The sequence below is a fragment of the Juglans regia genome, chromosome 11, assembly GCF_001411555.2.
Source record: "Juglans regia cultivar Chandler chromosome 11, Walnut 2.0, whole genome shotgun sequence".
Taxonomy (NCBI): Eukaryota; Viridiplantae; Streptophyta; class Magnoliopsida; order Fagales; family Juglandaceae; genus Juglans; species Juglans regia.
The window spans coordinates 9,908,114-9,922,280 of NC_049911.1; the positions used below are offsets into that span (position 1 = coordinate 9,908,114).

The 14,167-nt window shown below is 33.4% G+C and overlaps 2 protein-coding genes across 5 annotated transcripts; both read left to right on the forward strand.

The window, feature by feature from the left end:
* Positions 1–1,140: 1,140 nt before the first annotated feature.
* Positions 1,141–8,694, forward strand: LOC108997692 (protein MID1-COMPLEMENTING ACTIVITY 1). Of its 4 annotated transcripts, none has more exons than XM_035682795.1 (10): positions 1,141–1,517; positions 1,635–1,687; positions 1,867–2,149; positions 2,311–2,736; positions 4,321–4,739; positions 5,041–5,150; positions 5,639–5,710; positions 6,846–6,952; positions 7,471–7,567; positions 8,243–8,694. In XM_035682795.1, the coding sequence occupies exons 4-10, from the start codon at positions 2,329–2,331 to the stop codon at positions 8,293–8,295; spliced, it is 1,266 nt and encodes a 421-aa protein (XP_035538688.1). In that variant the 5' UTR covers positions 1,141–1,517; positions 1,635–1,687; positions 1,867–2,149; positions 2,311–2,328; the 3' UTR covers positions 8,296–8,694. The 4 variants fall into 4 exon arrangements, with proteins under 4 accessions (XP_035538688.1, XP_035538689.1, XP_018829592.1 ...); XM_035682796.1 differs by having other exon boundaries at positions 1,898–2,149; XM_018974047.2 differs by lacking the exon at positions 1,867–2,149 and having other exon boundaries at positions 1,635–1,692.
* Positions 8,695–12,685: 3,991 nt separating this feature from the next.
* LOC108997695 (UPF0434 protein ECH_0194) lies at positions 12,686–13,925 on the forward strand. The gene is made up of 3 exons (XM_018974052.2): positions 12,686–12,892; positions 12,984–13,038; positions 13,388–13,925. Exons 1-3 carry the CDS (start codon positions 12,792–12,794, stop codon positions 13,493–13,495), a joined length of 264 nt encoding a protein of 87 aa, XP_018829597.1. The 5' UTR covers positions 12,686–12,791; the 3' UTR covers positions 13,496–13,925.
* The last annotated feature ends 242 nt before the right edge of the window (positions 13,926–14,167 follow it).

Genomic DNA, 14,167 nt, shown 5'->3' on the forward strand with positions numbered 1-14,167 from the left:
GAAAATCTATCGGATTATTCAACGGATACAAGTGAGCAGAAATACAAAAAGAGGCAAGGAATGAAGAGGGTAGCTACCTACTTACTTTTCAACTATTGACTCAACAAGAATAATTGGCAATTAGAACAATCAACAAGAATATTTTTGGATGATATTGCATTTTTTAATTTATTTTCTCTATTTTTTGTTTTTAACTTTAGTGTGATGATTACTAATTCTCATGGATGGATATAGATAATTTTGATAATTTTTTCAAATTTTTTAAGGCTATTTTGATAACTTTGATAATATTAGAAATAATTTTGGGTTTTTGTATGTTTGATCTATTTTACACTGGCTCGAATTGAATTAGACTGAATGGACCAACCAGATTAATAGCTAACAGTTTGGTCTGGTCTATAGAGATAATCAATTTGATTTTGGTATGAAAAAATTTTGGACTGAAATTTTCGATCCTATCCAAAACTTTCTTATGAACTAATCGGACCGGATCGATTGCACCTTTATTAGCAATTGTTCCTCTCCCACCAACACATGGTAAGATGAATGTTATTTTATTATTACAAAAACTGTTATTCTTAAACATATTTATGGATGCTATACATTTTGTATAATTTTACATAAATATCACTTATTTTTGTATCTATTATAAATATTTACTAGTTAAGTCGATAATCACTTGAAATATATAAAAAAAACTGAAATTAACATTTTATAAATCTTTATAAAAATAAATTTATGAATCGAATAAATTTGATGTGATATGTTAAATTTATTTTTTATCATTTGGTAAAATTAAATGATTAAAAGTTATTTATTATATTTTATTTTTAAATTTATTATTTAATATTATATTATGAAATGATGATGAAAAGAATAATATTTTCATTATTGTCAGAAAAAAGGGTGAATGTTATATTTGCATGTGGGTTGGGAGTTGGACAACTGGCACTCTTTAAGTAATAATAATTATTCCGAGAGAGCAAAAAGGTTCCGAGTCAAATCCCTTGGCAGAACTGCATACCACTTTTATATTCCTCCGCGAACGTAGGGGGCATCTTTGTCATTTCATCATTACAAAAATTAGAGCTTTCGCACGAAATCAATCCTGCGCTGTCTGGCTTGGAGTGTGTCTGTCTCTGTGTGGGTAGAGAGAGAGAGAGAGAGAGAGTTGGAAACAAATGCAACCCAGACAAAAAACACCGAAACTGTGAGCCATTAGGGGAGAGAGAGAGAGAGAGAGAGAGAGTGGGGATATTGAGAGGTCGCTGGTGGAGTTCGTCCAAAATCTGCACGGAGGAGGAGGAGGAGAAGAAGCTCGTGTGCGCAAAGCAATGCTTGCTAATTTCAGAATTCGATGCTCTTCTTCCTCACGGATTGCTTGACGTTTCCTTCGTAAATTAACAAGTATTCGTTAAGCTTTGTCTAACGCAACACATTTCGCGCACACACACGCAAAGAAAGAAAGAAAGAAGAAAAAGCGAGCCCCCCCACTAAAATCAGTTGACTAGCAGCAGGTAAGAGTTTTCATTAGCATTCGAAGCGTTTTTTTTTTTTCGCCTAACAATTAATTTCTCGCTTCTCATCTCTACATTTTGATTCTGAAGCTTTCAATGCTTTTCTTCACATCTCAGGTTCTGAAGCCCGACCAATTTTTGTCTTTACCACTCTCCGTCCGGCGAAGAAAGTACGGCAAGTCTGCGATTGCCATTTATTTAATTTCCTTTTTATTTTTATGACTATTAGATATTAATTTTCTGGTTTCGTGCCGTTGAATGGATTATTAAGCAAACAAAATTTTCTTTTTTGTCCTTTTTTTTTTTTAAAAATATATATTTCTTTGCTTTTGTTTCTCGCGTCGAAAAGTGAGTCAAGAAGCGTAACGGATACTCTTCAGGATTTGCTCAATCATATTTTTGCTGCGCTAGAAACGGACTCCAAGAGAATAAGATCTTGAACGAGAATGCCAATTCGATAAGATCCTGCCAAGGAGCTCTTGATCCAACTTGAAGCGAAGCAATTTTCCATTGAAGTCAATTTACAAAACTGTCTGTGCAGTAGTGCCGTAATGCTGGTGGAGGGAGGAATTGAAGCCATTGCAAAACATCCTCGAGTTCTGTTACAGTTTAAAGTAGTTTTGGCTTAAAAAGTAACTAAAATATCTTAATTTCTCCAAAATCTTAACATCTTCTGTTGAGAATAATAAAGCGCACACACAGTTTGGTGTCATTTTTTACAATTAATTTTGGCTTGAATTTTATGAATTCATTGGAAAATACATATTCTGAGATACATAAGGATGATTTCTAGGTTATTTGAGAAGTGAAGATGGCTTCGTGGGACAATCTTGGGGAGCTTGCAACCGTAGCCCAGCTTACGGGCCTCGATGCGGTGAAGCTGATTGGGTTGATCGTGAAGGCCGCGAACACGGCGCGACTGCACAAAAGAAACTGTAGGCAATTCGCGCAGCATTTGAAGCTAATTGGGAACTTGCTGGAGCAGCTCAAGATCTCGGAGCTTAAGAGGTACCCAGAGACGCGAGAGCCTCTGGAGCAGCTCGAGGATGCGCTCAGAAGGTCCTACATTTTGGTCAACAGTTGCCAGGACCGGAGCTATCTGTATTTGTTGGCAATGGGATGGAACATAGTGTACCAATTCCGTAAGGCTCAGAATGAGATTGACAGATACTTGCGGCTTGTACCGTTGATTACTCTTGTGGACAATGCTAGAGTCAGGGTAATTTATTCCTGTTCTTTGAATTTGTTGCCTTTTCTTGTTAGTTTTATATTTAATAAGAGAAATATTTGCTCCAAGAAGTAAAAACAAAGTGAAGAGCTCATGGTTTGACAAATGAGAACAACCAGTACTAGGTGTTGAGGTAGTGTGTCAATTGTTCTAACAACGAATATGGGTTAAATGCGGGCAAATGTCAGGCATCAAAGCATTCTAATGGAAGAATTAGTTGTTGGGAATTAGGTTCTCCGAGGCTTGTTATGGGCCTCTAAACCTTGATTGGCAGTGGCATGCCTATTGGAGTGCGGAATTTGTTTGGGTGTCAGCAGCAGGCATATTGAAGTACTGAATTTCAGCTTTTACATTCAGTTTAAAAGGCTGGCACACTGAAAACTTAGCACATGGTTCTTTGTTTTGGAGTGCTAATGAGTTGTAAGAGCAGGTTGTTGGCAGCTGCATGAGTGGCTGGGTTGCTGGTAGTGGGAACGAGTTGTAAATTCTATTTATGAAATACTTAATTGGCCTTGCACGCTCTCTTTGAAGGGTTGGTCCTTGTTGTTTGAGTTTTACTTGTAAACTGGCATGGAGATGAAACTTCCACTTTGCTAATATGGCAGGAGGTGACTTGCAAAAGAAGCCTAAAAATCTTGTTCTTTAATTTTTTTTTAATCTAACATGTTAGACACAATCAGATGGTGTCCTCCTTACTATCTTGCAAATAAAATTTTTCGTTTAAGTTTTGAATTTCAAAATTTCTGGTTGACATGGCAGCTATTGCCTTATCAGTGATTTGCAAATATAATTTTTGTTGTTGTTTTGCATTGTCATGAAAACCTGGTTATAGAATTGAAATTGCAGCAATGGCCAATGGATAAATAACTTGAGTAATTAGATGATTCAACTAGGCTTGTGGCTCAATATCCATCTACCAACAACTTTTTTGGGGCCTTCTAGGCCTTGCTCAGTTAACTAACTATTTGATTTGAGCATACTGGGTTAGGAAGATGTTGAGAATGTATGATAATTTTTTGGAAAAGTTTTGAGGTGTAGTTTTTATTATATTTTGTGAAAGTTCAAAGAATTTATTAAGACATGATTTGTATGGGGGTTGGTGAAAAGTGGGTAGGTGGATTTGAAAAGTTGTTAGATATGATTTTTTAAAGTTTTTTTTTGCGAAATTTTCTTTGGTTTTTGTATTTTATTTTTCAGTGAAATCTAGGCTAATGATTAGATGAAAAGTTGTTTGGGAAAATAGTAGTTTATTTTTTTAGATTTAAAGATGTTTGGGTTGAAATCTTTTTTTGAAAAGTTCTGACACTTTTGTACTTGCCAAACTTGCAGTAAGTCTCGTGTATTTCAGCTGCAATTACTGATTTCTTCATTGATAAGTGCATGTGATTCTGTTTACTCTTGCTTTACCTTCACCAGATTCAGAATCTGCTGTCTTTTCTATATTTGCATGGAGTTTTCCTAATATAAAGTTTTCCAAATATAAATTAATAATGCTGCAATACCCTTAGCAGTGCCTGAGCTTATATAATAATTCAACTTGATTTAGGTTTGTATTTACTTTTCTCAAATTCTCAGGAGAGACTGGAAGATATTGAAAAGGATCAACGAGAATATACATTGGATGAAGAGGACAGAAGGGTGCAGGATGTGATCCTGAACCGAGATCCCTCAACTAAGGATGCTATGATGTTAAAGAAAACTCTTTCCTGCTCCTATCCAAACTTGCCTTTCAATGAAGCACTTCGAAAGGAAAATGAGATGCTTCAACTTGAACTACAACGATCTCAAGCTCACTTGGATGTGGGTCAATGTGAAGTAATTCAACATTTGATAGACGTAATGGAAACTGTTGCTACAAATACAGTTCCAGAGAAGAGTTTGCCTGAAAAAGCTCACAAGAAAGTGGAAAGGAATTATTCTGATGCCAATAGTGACAAGGAGCATTCCTCTGATGAAGGCTATCATAAGAGAAGTGATGGTCGTACGACTTCAAGGTTAGTTTTCTTCAAGTGTAAGCATACGAAATGGATTCAGTCGCAATCAATGGAATTGTAAGTTCCAATCCTGTATCAGTCTGACCGAAGATTTTTAATACTAGTGCCAATCTCAAGTCACACTTGTGCGATCCAGGAACATTTAAATTATACTCGACCAGATTTAGTCACAGGGCTACAAACACTTGCAAGCAATCTTGCCTTCTCCATCTCTTAGATTATGTTTTCAAGCAACAATGTACGTTCCGAAAAGAGCTTCTTGCACTTGTACTGATGTTTGCTGCCATATGTGTCTGTGCAGGAACACATCTTCTGTTTCATCCGGCCATGATCTGCTGTCAACTAGAGGTTCGCACCGGCAGGCAGAATGGCATACTGATCTGCTTGGTTGTTGTTCAGAACCTTGTCTGTGTATGTTCTCTCACAGTGCTAAAATTATGGTCCATTAGATCGAAACAATATGGCAAGTTCTGTTTTAGTTGTGACTCAGTTGCATTGAGTTAAGTTTCAGTCCATGTGCTTATGGTATTGATAATCTGTTCTAAATTGCCCAATTTTCCTTTACTCTAGCATATTTGTGGTGCTGATTCCCACTTATACTCTGCCATTGTGGCTCACAAGATGAGCATGTTAGATGCAACAATTTGAATACTGTAAACTATAAATATAAATTTTTTAAGATCTTAGAAAAATTAGAGTTTAGTAATTATAAATGAATTAATTTTTCCTTATCCTCCAAATGATAAGAAAGAATAAACATGGAGAGGTTGACCTAACCAATGAATCATAAGACACCTCCTTAGTAGAAATTGAAACAATCTCATCCTTCTAATTCTTCTGTGGCCTTGTTGTATTTCTGAAACTTTGCACTGCGTTCTGAGCAGTTCAGTTTTTTGCAGGTATAAAGACATTTCTCTTTCCTTGTGGGACATTTTCAAAGATTGCTACTGTAGCAGCTAACAGGCATATTTGTAAGTTAGCTCTTAACTTTTCAGACTTTCTGATTGGTTCTTGCCTATGTACCTTGTAAGTAAATATGAAAGGTATTACTTTTCATTACTGGCTATATCTAAATGCTTCTGCATGTGTTTCTTGTTTCTGTCAATTCTTGCACTATGGTATTGTAGATTTTAAGCTGAGTCGAACTATAAAAATGCTTCAATAAGTTAGTTTTATATTCGGGCTTATTTTTTTCTGGTTATTTTATAAAAATGCCCAATTTGCTATACATATTGGGTTAGTTTTCATCCTTGAGGTTGGAAAAAAAGCAGCCTTTTCTTTATCCAGCATCAGTCTGGATTGGTTACCAAACCATAATCTAGCCATTTTTTTGACCCTGCAAGAAACATTGTAGATTTGGTATTTTAAACGTTCTTCAGAGAATACAGTTATTTTCCCTAGAAATTAGGATCATTTGGTCAAGAACAACTAGGTAAATCTTGCAACTTCGAGTTAATGCTAATTCTTTTGTAAAACTGGTGGTTCAGTATTGTAATTTTTCCTGAACTGTGTTTCCTAGCAAGGAACGTGGACTTACTGTATTATATCCTGATGCTGACCAGTGATAAATTTGCGATCTCACTCTTAAATAAGCATTTTTGATAGGAAGTAACATTCTCTAATATTAATCTGACCTCACTCTAAATTAAACTAGCAGCAACGAGGCCGTGTTTTGGACTAGGTCTTGATAGGATTTATTTAGAGGTAGACACTAAACACACATATTTGGCTTGTGGAGTTACAGACAGAAATAATGATTTCTATCATTTCAATGGCTGAATATAGGTTAAGGCTACTAGCATTGGGTGTTGAAATATGTTCCTTGTTTCTTCTATCAGATTGAACTGCTAAACTGCTAAATTGTTGAGATTTTATGGGATATATTGTGAATGAAGCTACTGCTCAATCTAACAAGTTCAAATTGACGCAAGCAAAAGGGCAAATAATATAGTAAAACGCAAAATATAACAATATAACTCTGTCTGAAGACATATGCTATATATTTGATAAAATTATAGAAAAAATAGATAAAGATACAAATGTAAATGATTGCTGTTTTTGCACTGTTTAGAATCTCACAAGGAAATTTGGTTTTCTAATCTTCAGCTTCAGCGGAAGCATGTAATGATTTGATGGCATATTCATTGATATTGTCATGCTGTTGCTATACATGCAATGTCAGAAGGAAGCTTCGCAAGATGTTGAACATCACGGTACTCTCTCATGATATGATCGGCATTTTTCTTGTGGGTACACCATGAATTAGACACATCAACCCGCTTTGATAACTGTCAGCTCTTATAGGAATAAGGTGCCGATAATGTTACCTTTGTTGACAATTGGTAATGATGGATTGTTTTCATGAACTTGTACTTTTCAGTGCTCATCTAATCATAAAGGTCCAAAACTTAGAGTTTGATTAAGCTAATTTGATTTGATGTGTTGATTTGTATGAGAAGTAGAGGTACATCTGCGTAAGATTAACATTCTAATGTTCAATATCATCCCTCATATTTTCCTCTGTTATGGATTTTCATTCTTCTGTCTTTTTTTAAGGGGGAGGGGGTTGTTATATATTTATTATATACTTGGGTCTAACCTCCTGTACAATCTGTAACACCTGTATCCTGATAATCTTCCATTTGCTAGAAAACATTAGGTAATGTGTTCATGCGAGGTCAAGTTGGATTCAAGGCATATAACTCTGTTAACACCCAGTCTTCTTTGGTAGGGAGGCGTTGTTGATGATTTCCTCTCTCATTTAATGTGTTGCTGCTGTGCCCTCATCCAAGAATGGAGAGAAGTGGAGATCCGTGAAGCTTATCATGGTATATCCTTCTCTCCATTGAGCTTTGCTTAATCTTGTTTCCTGTTGTTAGTACACAGCACCAACAAGTTGTTCTTAACACCAGTCACAAAAAAAGGAAAAAAGAAAAGAAAAGAAAAGAAATGACAACAAAACATCACACACACGCACACTACAATAACAGTAAGTCTTGCTTTGGTCGTTGGCAGTTGATCTGTGTAACTTAGGCCCCGTTTGGACTTAGAGATGAGTTGAGATGATTTTAGATGAGTTGAATAAAATATTATTAGAATATTATTTTTAATATTATTATTGTTTCAGGATTTGAAAAAGTTGAATTGTATATTATATTTTGTGTGGGAATTTGAGAAAGTTGTAATAATGAAATGAAATGAGACGAGTTGAGGTGAGTTTCGAATCCAAACGGGGCCTAGTGTTGGAGCCCGAAGTGTTTAACAAAAGAAAAGCACATGGAGTTAAATCCTCTTAGAAGAGTCTGAGAATACTCATCTGCGATGAAACATATGTCCTGGAAAATTTTCCCTTACCCTTTTGATAAGATTTTAACTTGGTGATATAATATTCTGAACTCAGAATGATGTTCTTGCTGGTTGGGCTTTCTTGAACTCCTATCACCAGGATGTTAGTTGATTACAGTTTTTATGCAAAATATTTGATGTAAAAAACCAATTTGCAGGTCCCGAGAAGACGAAAACAAGCCCTCCACTCTCACAATACATGGAATCCTAAGTGAGAGAATGGAAGCTTGAATGGTAAGAAAAATTATATACCTTGGCAGCAGTATACAGGGGCAATATACTTAGTTGCCAGTATATTACAGAAACTTGTACTGGTACTTGTGTCATTACTTTAACCATATGCATTTTAGCTGGTCTTATTTTCTTTTAAATTCAGCACAGGGTGTAATCATAGACAGTTTGTTTAATCGGTTTTGTATGATCATCTCAGTTGACATTGCCCCAAGGATTGATGGGTACCATATATACCTTATCGGTCGCCTAAATGTTTTTTTCAATGACACTAGAAACGGTGAGAGGCGACGTCTGAACAGGAATATAGGATGGATTATTATACTGCTTGTACATACTATACTCTTGTTGATCATATCAATACATATCCCTTTGTCTAGTTCTTTGTCAGTACACTTTGATTACATGCCCAATTAGTCTATTACATTATGTAGTTTTGGAAATTGGGAACTTTGCTCTTTTTTCAGTCACACCATCCACTCTCCTATTATGTATTATATGAAAATTAAAGGATTTTATTAATATATGTAGCTAAGTTAAAACTATTAAATGGAATATAAACTAAGGGCATTTCTAGATGTTTAAAGTATCTCAAAATTTTGTGAATAATAATGAAATAGTTTTATTGAAGATGTTTTATTGAATTTTGAGAAAGGAGATAGAAAAATTGAATAAAAATATATTTTAAAATAAATATTGCATTGGAGTTTGTGAAATTGAATTAATAAAGTTAAAACTATTTGAATGTAATTTTTTTAATATTATTTGTATTTTGAAGTTTGTAAAAGTTTTATTGATTTTTATGTTTGAGTAATGATTTCTTGAAAAAGTTGAAAAATATTTTGTGGCTGAGTGATGTTTAATAATGAACTTTGATAATTTTGAAAATTCTCATATTTGCCAAACATGCTCTAAGATGAGGTTTGGATAGTGAGTTGAGATGAGATGAAATGAAAATTAAATAAAATATTATTATAATATTATTTTTATTTAGAAATTTGAAAAAGTTAAATTATTTATTGTCATCTGTGTGAAAGTTTAAAAAAATTATAATGATTAGATTAGACGAATTGAGTCGAGAGACTCTCAATCCAAACAAGGCCTAAATATCATTTTAATTCTTCAATTTATTTAAAATTAGATTGAAATTAGGAGATTTGGTTTCTTGGGTTATTAAATGACACGTAGTACGATACAGTCAAAACATGATAGTATAGTAAGAAAAGACTACATAGATACCCAAAAAATAGAAAAGACTTATTAGCGTACTCTTTATCGTTTCTTTTTTTATCTAATTAAAATCTAATTAAATCGGTTTATGTTTATTATAGGATAACAAGATAGTTATAAATCCTTTATTTTTTCAACTCAATCGCTATTTTGAATTTTGGAATTTTTTTTATCAAGATATTATTTTTCTACACAAGGATCTCCTCTCTCCTTCCATTGTGCCCCAAAGAGTAATTAGGACCAATTCAGTGATGTTTTCATTCATTTGGAATCTGGTTAGAAAACTTCAGATTCCATAGTATCCCACCAATTAGTAAACCAAGATTCCAGACTTTTAGTAAATGAGAGAGAGATCAGTGAAATAGACAAGATTTTTATTTTACATTTTTTTTAAATAAAAACCTTTTCATAAATTTTATCATAAATGTGAAATACTTAAGTTATATAGACAAATAAAAGTTTTATACAAATAAAAATGCGGAAGAAATAAAAAAGATGTAGGGTCATTTGTCAGCTTGGCTCGTCAAACATGGTCTAGTTCGTAACTCTTTAGGCTTCGATTACTGAGAAATAGAGACTTTACAAATAAATTATGAGGATTGACATTCTATTGCTGTCATTTTATATGTATATAGTTACAATTATCTACGTTCCCAATGTGCCAATGATGTAACACCAGGATCAAATTTATATTTGGTCTTTTTTTTTTCACTTTTCTGATCATTCTAGATACAATTTTAAAATATTTATCTCCCTCACTTGTAGTGATTTATCATTCAATGAATGACTGAAAAATGATTCACTTATCAAATTATAATGGCCGTGAGAGTAATACCAAATCGAGGCAAACTTTGAATACTAGATATGACCTCAAAATAACAGAGGTCAAGGTCGGCCTGTGAGATGATGGGGGATAAGCTTCATCGTCGAGAGGGAAACAATCTAAATCATTAGCTAAGGTCCCTAAATGACCACATAGTGATAAAGGAGGTAGGGGTGCAGAGACAGCCAAGAGGTTTGCCTAGAAATAGCCACCCTTGAAAGAGTGTGTAATAGCTCATTGATTGAGCGCTCTTGCGCCGAAGATGAACGGGGCTAAATGATTTGCAAAAGCTATGGGATGTAAAAAGGCATTGGTAGGGGAGCGTTCCGCCTTAGGGGGAAGCACCTGTGAGAGCAGCTGTGGATGAAGCGGAGGCGAGAATGTTGGCTTGAGTAATGAAAACATTGGTGAAAATCCAATACCCTGAAAACCTAAGGGTTTCTCTGCAAAGTTCATGTATTTTTGTTTTGTGATTTAAAAAAGTTGAATTATTTTTTATGTTTGAATGATATTTAGATGTTGAGATGAGATCTGAACTCAACACCCAATCAAGCCCTAAATTTGATGGAATCCTATGCTATTAAATTGTCTAAAATGCCTTCTATAAATGTCAAATTACCTAAATAGCCTTGGTTTAAAATATAATCAAAATTAGAAAATAATTATGGTCAAATTGTGTCATCATAGGGAAGGCCTCTAGCAATGCCCACTCACTTGGCCATAGTTTCTCAAAATTATTTCTTTTTAATTTTTTAGTTTGTTTTATTTATGTTTAATTTTTTTTTATTTCTATTAAATTCACAGAGCAAATCTTTGAGAAGTGAGATGAGATAAGATGAAAGTTCTGTAAATAGTAGTTAAATAGTTTGTAAATAGTAGTGAAACGGTTTGTGTTAAGATGATTTATCGAGTCTTGAAAAAGAAGAGATAAACAGTTGAATACAAATATTATAAACTTTAAATATTGTTAGAATATAATTTTTTAATATTTTTTATTTTGAAAATTGAAAAAGTAATATTATTTTTTGTGCTTTGTTTGAAAGTTTAAGAAATTTATAATGATTAGATGAAAAAGTTTAAAAATTGAAATTAAAAAATATTTATATTTGAATGATGTTTTGAAAAAGAAATTATAAGAAATTTTGATATGATATGAGATGAAACTGCATCACAAGCAGAGGGAAGAAATAATTAATCTAAATAATGGTGCAATCGTAAATGGAGCTCAATTTGAGTGCAAAATCATAAATACTTAAATGGATTATGCTTTTATACTACACTTATATTTAATTATTATATTTTATATGTTGATGCAATATTGTCCAACTTTTGTATTTTAAAACAGAGTAATAATTTGTATAAATCCTAAATATATAAATATCGTAGAGGCCATTTATAAAAACAAGTGAAACCCATCATAAGAAATATAAACAAAATAATCATTTTTTTTTTATGGGCTCACTTTCTTACCAAGAATCAATATTTTAAATATCGTATCGGATGTCGTATCGGTCAAGGTATTAGAACGAAATATTTCAGTACCGATACTGTTTCAAAATAGCGTTTCGGAATAACATTTCGAGATAGTCGATATATAAATAAATTATATATAAAAATTATATTCTAAAATAATAATCTATATATAAATAAATTATATATAAATACATATATATAAATTATAAATAGTCTAATCTGAATTAGAAGTTCAAAAATAAGCTTGTAGTTTGAAAAAATAAAAGAATAAAAAAAAACTGGCCTAAATAGCGGCTAGAACGGCTAGTATTTTAACCGGTACGAAATAGATATAGTACTTGTACCGGCCGGACGGCCGGTATGAAAAATTTCGACCTTACCAGCCGTTACGGTACGAAATTCACAACACTATCAAGAACTCCTGCGAAACTTGCATATCCAAAGTTAGTATTTAATATTATTCTTTAAAATAATAATTTTAAGAATTAATAAATACAATTTTTCTACGTAGAAGTCTGTGTAAAACAAATTCTTTATTTAATTGACATGATAAAACTTGATTTTCTCATAATTTTAATTTTAAGTTTTCTTAACAAATCAAAGTTTTATTATATCACGAAGGATGTGTTTTATCTACCGAATTTTAAATAGATTTTTTTCTAAGAAATAATAGAAAAATTTTATGCATTAATTATAAATTATTTTTATATTTCATATGTATAATCCTTTTTTATAAAATTTAAGATTATTTTTTTATAAAGTGGAGGAAGTGAAATAGTAAATAACGACTGATAAAAATAATTTTTATAATTAATGTGACATGAATAACATTTTCTGTTAAAATTCCAGTGGACACGAGAACACAATTTTGGAGGCCGGGAGTGAGAGAGGCGCGGTCCCTTGTTCTTTACATCGCCCGGCGGTGATAAAGAAAAACAAAACCTAGTGAAATGGCGAGGGCCAGCTTTACGATTCTCAAAGATGCAGGGAATGGGCTCTGTAAGACTCTCTCGGAAATACTGGTTTGTCCGCTCTCCAAGCAACCCTTAAGGTTATTTTCTTACATTTATTCGTTATTGTTGGTGGTTCTTGTGAAGTAAATGTGTTTGTTAAACTTAATTGGTTGTGGGTTTTCTTTGTAGATATTGTGAGGAAACGAATTCTCTAATTAGTGACGCCATTGGCGTTTCTTTTCCTGTGAGCTCTACTTCCATCCCCTGCATTTCAGTTTACATTTGTCTAGAATCATCGTCATTAGCTAATAGCTGAAGCTTATTTTCAGTGCTGGGTTTTTGTTTTTAGAGAGATTCGCTTATTTTAGCAATCGCCCATGTTCCCGGATGAAGGGATTTGCTGCAACTACTATTTTGTTTAGTAAAGTATGTATTAGGGAGCGTTGACTCGTTTTGTGAATTGCAAAATACAATAACCCTTTTTGTTTCTTTGTCTGAATTTCATGTGCGGTACTAGATGATCAAAATATTTTCTTTTGGATCTTATCGCACTCATATGGGTATGATTTTTTCGTTGTTCGTGTATTTGCTAGATAAAGGATGGGATCCCTTGCTTGGTTCCGAATGACGGCAAGATAATGGAAGCTGACGACACTCCAAAAACTGATGATTCAGTTGATTCATCTTCGACAAAAAATTAATAACGAGGCGGTAGTCCTTATGCTGTATTGTGAGGTTTGATATGTTGGGGCTCACAAATAAAATGGCTTGTTGTCATCCTAGGTGATTTTCTATCTGAGAATTCCTTCTTATGTTTGTAAGCCATCATTGTATTTGTGCAAGAAAATTGAAGAACCTGTTCATGAATCTCCTCAGAAAATGGTCATATTTCTTTCATGAAGATAAGTTTTTGAAAAGTTAACTTGTTTGTTTGTTACTACTGCATCTGTTGTTCTCCTCAACCAAGGGGAGAGACATTTTTTATGCACAGTATGTGTTTATTAATGGAGTTATTATTTTTTTCCTGAAGTTTAATCTTTTAAATCTGGAAATTCTTTTTTTTTTTGTCCCCTCTTAAGTGATCAGACCTAAAACAACTAAGTTTGTGTCTGTTAATAGCCATGGAATGATGAATAGATCAGTCGATATGTCAATTCTTTATAACATTGTTCAAAATTTATTTGTTACTTTCTCTTGGGTTAAGCTTCTATAAAAGTACTTTGATATTCAACGCTATTGTTATTACATCAAAGAAGAAGGCATGGGAGTGGCGGCCTGAGTTGTGTTTTATGTATGTGCCCATGGTGAGGATGTCAAAACCCCAAGGCAGGAGGCCACGGGCCATGCCTTGACAAGCACCCTGTTATGCCTAG

Bases quoted from the DNA above. Each gene is read 5' to 3' on its own strand.
- LOC108997692 (XM_018974047.2), top strand. From the start codon at position 2,329: ATGGCTTCGTGGGACAATCTTGGGGAGCTTGCAACCGTAGCCCAGCTT. The intron at 2,737-4,320 runs GTAATTTATTCC...TCAAATTCTCAG, and splicing joins TGGACAATGCTAGAGTCAGG to GAGAGACTGGAAGATATTGA. The intron at 6,953-7,470 runs GTACTCTCTCAT...CTTCTTTGGTAG, and splicing joins GCAAGATGTTGAACATCACG to GGAGGCGTTGTTGATGATTT.
- LOC108997695 (XM_018974052.2), top strand. From the start codon at position 12,792: ATGGCGAGGGCCAGCTTTACGATTCTCAAAGATGCAGGGAATGGGCTC. The intron at 12,893-12,983 runs GTTATTTTCTTA...TTTTCTTTGTAG, and splicing joins CTCTCCAAGCAACCCTTAAG to ATATTGTGAGGAAACGAATT. The intron at 13,039-13,387 runs GTGAGCTCTACT...TGTATTTGCTAG, and splicing joins CCATTGGCGTTTCTTTTCCT to ATAAAGGATGGGATCCCTTG.